The sequence below is a fragment of the Nematolebias whitei genome, chromosome 4 (genome assembly GCF_014905685.2).
Source record: "Nematolebias whitei isolate Nwh7 chromosome 4, NemWhi1, whole genome shotgun sequence".
In the NCBI taxonomy this organism is placed as follows: domain Eukaryota; kingdom Metazoa; phylum Chordata; class Actinopteri; order Cyprinodontiformes; family Rivulidae; genus Nematolebias; species Nematolebias whitei.
The window spans coordinates 28,095,774-28,102,615 of NC_056501.1; the positions used below are offsets into that span (position 1 = coordinate 28,095,774).

General features: G+C 40.3%; 1 protein-coding gene across 1 annotated transcript; it reads right to left on the reverse strand.

The window, feature by feature from the left end:
- Window positions 1-233: 233 nt before the first annotated feature.
- Window positions 234-5,418, reverse strand: LOC119409080 (melanin-concentrating hormone receptor 2). Its single transcript, XM_037675942.1, has 2 exons — window positions 5,021-5,418; window positions 234-873 (listed from the first exon to the last, which is right to left on the reverse strand). Exons 1-2 carry the CDS (start codon window positions 5,416-5,418, stop codon window positions 234-236), a joined length of 1,038 nt encoding a protein of 345 aa, XP_037531870.1.
- Between the last annotated feature and the right edge of the window lie 1,424 nt (window positions 5,419-6,842).

Genomic DNA, 6,842 nt, shown 5'->3' on the forward strand with positions numbered 1-6,842 from the left:
AAAGAGACATCTGCAACAGGTAAGATGTTTTTTATACCTTACCTGTCATTGTTCATACATTTTCCTAACATGGTGCTGTATGAGAACTGTTCATAGAACCGCATCACCGTCTACGTTCTCTTTTTTTTTAAATCACAGCCAAGTTTTGAGACCCACGTGAACAAGCTGAGCGCTTCGCAGGCAGCCAAACATTTACACGTGCGCTGTATTTACAGAAAGTTGTCTCTCTCCTGCTAGATGACCGTGATGCGGCAGTTGGGGTCGTGCGGCGTGCTGGAACCCTCCGGTTTGACCACCGTGACCTTAGACGAGTGCTGCGAGCCGTGCTTCGCGTTCTGGCGACACAGACGCTCTCTGTAGTTCTGAGCGAAGATGAGCAGCATGAGCGGATTGATGCAGCTGTGGGAGTAGCTGAGGCAGATGCTGATGTTGTAGGCGTAGACGAAGGCGATGGTCGGCCGGTTGTTGCTCAGGTTGATCACCTGGATGACGTGGTAGGGCGACCAGCAGATCAGGAACAGAGCGATGACCATCAGGACCATCTTGGTGGCGCGCTTCGCCCACACCGACTGCTTCCGTTTGACCCGGCGGATGGAGCTGAAGACGTGGTAGAGGGTGAGCGAGTAGAAGGTGCTGATGATGATGAGGGGGATGATGAAGCCCAGGATAGACTGGTAGAGGGTGTACCAGTGCATGTCCTCAGGCCCGTCCAGGTACATCATGCACACCTGCAGGTGCTGCCGGCGGATCACCTTGGCGTACATCATGACGGGGACGGTGAGGAGGAAGCTGCCCAGCCACACCAGTAGGTTGATGATGATGGTCCACTGTACCGTCCGCTTCTCCGAGCTCGGGTGCACAATGGCTATGTACCTAAGAAGACATATTTATATATTAAAAAGCTTTACAGCAACATAAACACAACTGATAACATCAACTTTGTTCAAATGTATGTGGTTTTTTTTTTTTTAATCTAATCATTTTTATCTTTGATAAGACGGTAGAAAAATCTAAACCAGACAAATAAATATTATTTTATTGTATTTAAACATGTATTTAAATTTATTTTATTATAATAAATTATAAAATAAACAAAACAACAACCGTTTTAGCATGAATAAAAATGACGTTAGTTAACAGTAACTTGACTTAAAGAGGTGGTTGCAGTTTTATTGTAGGGTTCTGTGGAACTTATTATCAGTTGAAGGGAGTTTTTAAAGGCCTCACTTTGGAGGAAAATGATTTCAATTTGACCGAATTGATGAGAACAAAGATAGACTCATGTCTGGAAACATATTCACCATCGATATAGGCAAAACAATGCATTTATGACTTAAAGAAATTGATTATTTTTATTAATTATTGGAATTGTCCTCTTTTTGTAGACAGTAATATTTCTATAATGTTTAAAGGAATCTAACAATAAATCTCGTTTAATATTTTCAGTGACTCATAATTTATATTGACAGACACCACAATAAATAAAAGTGTCTGAAGAATATTGTAGTTTGATTTGGTGGATTTATTTATTGAACATGTGTCTTCTGTTGGTTAACATGTTGTATTTATTTAGAGCTTTAAAATCTTGGTAAACTGCTACCGATCAGTGATCATTATTCAACGACCACAAAAAGAAACTGAAGCCAAATGAAAAAATTTTGGTCCTAAACAATCTTCAGAGCGAGGAAGCTACACCCATCTTTGATGTTCATCTCAGCGTTGTTCACCTGCAAAGTGAGCACATTAAAAATCTTTAATGCAAATGACAGCGTTTTTGCTTACATGTTTCCATGGCAACGTCAGAGCCGCATGCTCTGGTTCTGATTAATTTTAGTTTTTTTTTTTTAATTTTATTAATGGTCATGGATGCACGTAGGATGTTTAGCAACCTGTTCTTATAGTTTATATGGTTTTATCATTTTGTAAAAAAAAAAAAAAAAAATTAAAAAGCTTTTATTGTAAGTCACATGACCGTTTGACAGGAAGCTGAATTAAGCACCTTAAATAAAAAAATAAAAAACATACAGGTACTAATGGAAAAAGGGGCATAAGTGGCTTTGAACATCTGTTAAGTTCCTTGCAAGAATCAATGCAGACATGTTCCTGTTTTTAGTTTTTCTACACCGCCTTATAATCTAGCTGTTTTTTCACTACTTGTCCTTTTAATTATCCTTGTAATTACCATTTTATTTTCACTTGTTAAAAAAAAAATTATTTGCACGCATCCTCTATGACTGTCTGTTGTTGTCATTGTTCACTTTTGTCATTACTCTTTGTTAAAAATTCTGGTCTCTCTTGTAAATGAGTCCCTGTTGCTCAATGGGATTAACCTGTCTAAATAAAGGTTGAATGAAAAAAAAAAAAAGAAATTAAAAAAACATTGCACGTGGGTGGAGAAAGACGTCCAGAGCTCCCATTAGTTTCTACAACTTGTCTATCTGCGAACATATTTAATTTTTATTCAATTTTACATCAGTACATTTCCTTGACCTTAAGAGACGCACCAAAAATTACTTTTAAAATACTCCCTGTTTCCGCACTCACATTTAAACTTTTAGTTCTTCAAATTGTTGCTCAAAGAAATATCTGCAGCAGGTAAGATGTTTTTTACAACCAGTTTAAAGAGCGCCACATTAAAACTGAACTGTCCCTTTAAAGGCTCCAAATTAAATATTTACAGCAACATCTAAAATGCCAAAATAGCCACATTTTTTCCAGACATTCTGAAAAAAGAAAGTCTTTTTAATCAAATTTATTGCTAAGAATCATGATAACCTGCTAAAGTTACAAAAGTTCCTCCAACTTTAATGATTAAATCAAATATTGAGGATCATCTTCTGAGAAAATGTTCAGTGCACGTGAGCTTTAGAGTTTATATTTACTTGCAAGTCTGACTTTTTATATTGAGGGAAAGTGTTAGCCAGCCGGTATAAATATACATTTTTTAGATTCAGATACATCTTCCTGAGCACGCTTTTAAACCGTAACAGCCCCTGCAGCGTGTATGTTCAACGTGCAACAACTCTCTTTAGTAAATGTTCCTTCACTTGCTCCGCCTGGAGTGGGAGACACGTTTCCATCCACAAAAACCTCCATGAAAATATATTTCACAGCTGTGAACACTCAAAAAGGAAGTTCTGGATGAAAGAACAGAAGCTTTTCTTTAACTCGTGTCTTTGTGAGCAGGATGAGCTGCAGGAAACCGAAGCATTCGATTCAAACAGATCCACTGAAAACCATGAGGACATTATACAGGCCTTCACAGTTTAATTACATACAAATAATTGGTGCTTTTAAACTGCACGCGTCTCAAAACAGAGATTACAAAAAGACTTTTATCTTTAAAAGGTTTGTGGCAAATTAAAAGCTTTAATAATTGTTTGTTTTATCTAAAAGACACTTTATTCTGAGCAACGTTAAACTCTGTCACTCTTTAAAAAATTTTTCGTTCCAACTAATGATGGACACTCTCTCCTCTCATCCTGATGATTTTTCTCCTTTCAACGTGAAACTAAACGCTCATTTTGATGTAGTTTAGTTTCAAACGTCTGTTTGATCTTCGTTTAAAATGAATCAAGTGATTCCAAATGACAGAGGTGGACTCGCTTTAATCAAAGTCTCCTGGGTGAGTAAAATAAAAGTTAAAAAGTCCTCAGCAGAGGAAGTCATCGGTCTCAGATGTTCCTCTGAAATGCAAATGTTCGTCACACTAAACAGTTCGTTGTCCCTAATGTGTTCAGATCACCTGATCGGTCATGGAACATCGAGTCGTCATGGCTGAAAGAGAAGGGTTTTTTTTGGGGGGGGGGGACTTCTTTAAAGAGGTGATCCGTTACATCCAGAACATTTACTACTGCCAGTTGTCATGGCTCCCAACTCTAAAAACAGAACAATATCCACGTTACACAATAAAACATGAAACTTGGTTGTGAAAAGCGTCCTATGACTTTTAGCTGCTTGTCAGTGAGGAGGTCACAGGTTTGCCCCCCGGCCTGAGGTCTTTGTGTTTATATGTTCTCCTCCTTTACTGGGTTCTCTCCGAATGAACTCTGACTCTGACTCTGAATCCTTCCACAGACCAACAACATGCATGTTAGGATAGTTGGTAGCTCTAAAATATCTCCAGGTGTGAGCGAGAGCGTCTGTATGATGTCCATACTGCAGATGCTGTAGACACCCCGCGACCTGAGAAGTAGAAGCGTGTAAAGAAAATGGATGGACTTTTGTTTGTGTTGTTCTGTTTGGTGTTGACTAAATTTGTTTACAGCAACCAGAAATGTCCACATAAATACTTTTTTTTTATGAAACTAATGAAAAAACCTTTGAGGCTGTAGCTCAGACAAACTTCCCAGAAAAATCCTCCAGAGTTTAAACTGGTCATGAAGATGGACTTTACATGACTGGATTGTGATAGTTCATAGTTTTTACACAATTGCAGCTGAAGTTTCATGATTTTTTTTTTTTTTTTTTTTTTTTTTTCAGATTTTTCCACAGAGTAATCGCACAGTAACTTTTGAAAATTCTAAAATTGTTCTAATCTTTTGCCCTGCAACGCTTTTGGTACATAATTATACATCAAGACGTCGGTAATTTAGTTTTATTTCACCCGTTGTGTCTCTTCTATAGGACACATTTTTTAAAACGCCCTCAGAGTGCAGACAGATGCTTCAACAGACTTCAGTTTGAATTTAACTTAATATTCTCTTTAAACCTTGACATGACGGCTCTTTTCTTAATTATTATTGTCAACACAAACACTCTGGGTGAGTTTTCTGCTCCAGATGAAAACTTTTGCACAGTGGCCTCTTGGCTGAGGCTTATTTTTTACTCTGTTTGTTTTAGTTTGCTACCAGGGAGTGAGAGTCAGGGATGTGTGGTTACTATAGCGATGTTCCTTCTCTCAGATTTTGCAGGATGATGTTGGGGTTTTTGTTGGCACCAGAACTCTTTGGTTCCGTTCTGTTTGGACCTTCAGCCTGAGAGGACCCTGTTCTGAGTGTTCACCTGTGAAGTCACTCACCTGTCGATGCCCAGCACCGTAACGATGCCCACCGTTGTGAACTGGTTGCTCACATCCACCACCACCACCGCCTTGCACATGAAGTTCCCGAACACCCACTGCCGGTCCCGGACCAGCTGGTGGATGTTGAAGGGCATGACCAGCAGGAACAGCATGTCGGCTATGGCCAGGTTCAGCACGTAGATGTCCGACACCATCTTCTTCTTGCACGCCGCCACCGCGTAGATGACCAGCGCGTTGGCGAAGACCCCCACGAAGCACAGGATCCCGTAGATGGAGGGCAGGATGTGCATGAAGGTGGTGATGTCCACGGGCCTGGGGGGTGTCCGGGGGAACACCTGACAGGACGAGTCGGTGAAGTTGTGCGTCCTGTTGCACGTGAAGTGCGAGTCGTTCATCTTCAGCTGGAGAGAAGTGGCTCCTGAGTGGTTTGGATGAAAGCGCGCACCGACGCGCGTTCTGCGCTCCGAGCTTGGGCACTAAAGTTCTCCTCCTTCCCCCTCGTCCTCACTTTGGATCAGACGTGGTGGCACAAAGCTGAAGACGCGCAGTAACCCCCCTCCTCTGAACATCTGTGATAGGTGGAGTGCGCAGCCGCAGCTTTTTACCAGACTGTCCCTCCCTCCGAACTGGTAATTATGTAACAGAAGCAAATTCAATGAAGGCTCGTTAAGTTTTTTAATTGGGTTGGAAAGTAAACAAACATTGCTGAAACCAAACTGGAAGGGTATTTTTAACTTATCATAAACAAATCATCTGTCCTGCTGCTCACAGCACAAACATCTGCATATGTTACAATATAACTGCTTGTTTGAGGCTTATTTTTCAGTTTGCTTCTGTCTACCTGTTGTTACTAGTCAGTAAGTGAGTGAGAGACGCAGGTGAAGTTACCATGGTGACCACTGGTAGCAGTGCCATTTCTATTAACTGTTATTAAACCAGTTACATGCTGTTGAGACCACAGATTTTTTTTAATGTTTTGGACTAAATTAGGAAACAGGACCCAGAGAAAACTCACGCAAAGAACATGCTAAACTCTGATTTTCTTTTGATCGTTGTTTTCCTTACACTTATACAGTTTAAACTTAAAAAAATGTTGGATTTTTTTCTTAACCTACAATATATTACAAAAGTAAATTGTTTCAGCAGACGCTACAAGTTTCACAAGGAATTGACCAGTTAACCCAGTCTTCTTTACAAATGAGTTAATTATCCATCATTTTTACCCACCTTTTTGGGTCATGAGGTTCACTGGTGCCCATATCCACCAGTCACTGTGCTAAAGGAGGTGTCTCCAGTCCATCACAGGGAGAGAGACAAACAACCATTCACTCTCACTCACACCTCTAGCATGCATGTTTTTGGTATGTGGGAGGAAACAGGAGAAAACCCACACATGCACGGAGAGAACATGCAAACTCCACCCAGAAAGTCCCCCTGGACTCTCTCACTGAGAGGCAGCAGCTCTACCAACTGTGCCACCCTGAATGATCTACAAATATCTTAATTTTGGATTTAATATTTATAAAATTCTCGATAAAATCCTTTAAATGAAGCAAACTTTTAAAAACTATTCTTTTGTTAAACACATTTGCATCATGAACTTGTGTTCTATTTTGTATAGGCTTCGCCCTTTAAGGCTATCGCTAGTGGGTTTATCCCTTTGCGCACAGCACTGAAAAATTTAGTCCACGCCCACCTGCTGTGTGGGCCTCACCTCCGGTCTGTATAAATTACGGTGAGACCAGGTAATCGGATCCCATTTTTTCTTCAGCCAGCTAGCTAGCACTGTCAGAGGAATGAAGAAGGAAAAGTTGTCAAA

What these genes read in the sequence shown, in the direction of transcription:
- LOC119409080 (XM_037675942.1), bottom strand. Translation starts at nt 5,418, where the DNA reads ATGAACGACTCGCACTTCACGTGCAACAGGACGCACAACTTCACCGAC. An exon ending in ACGGTGCTGGGCATCGACAG is followed by an intron (nt 874 to 5,020) that starts GTGAGTGACTTC and finishes ATGTCTTCTTAG; the next exon opens with GTACATAGCCATTGTGCACC.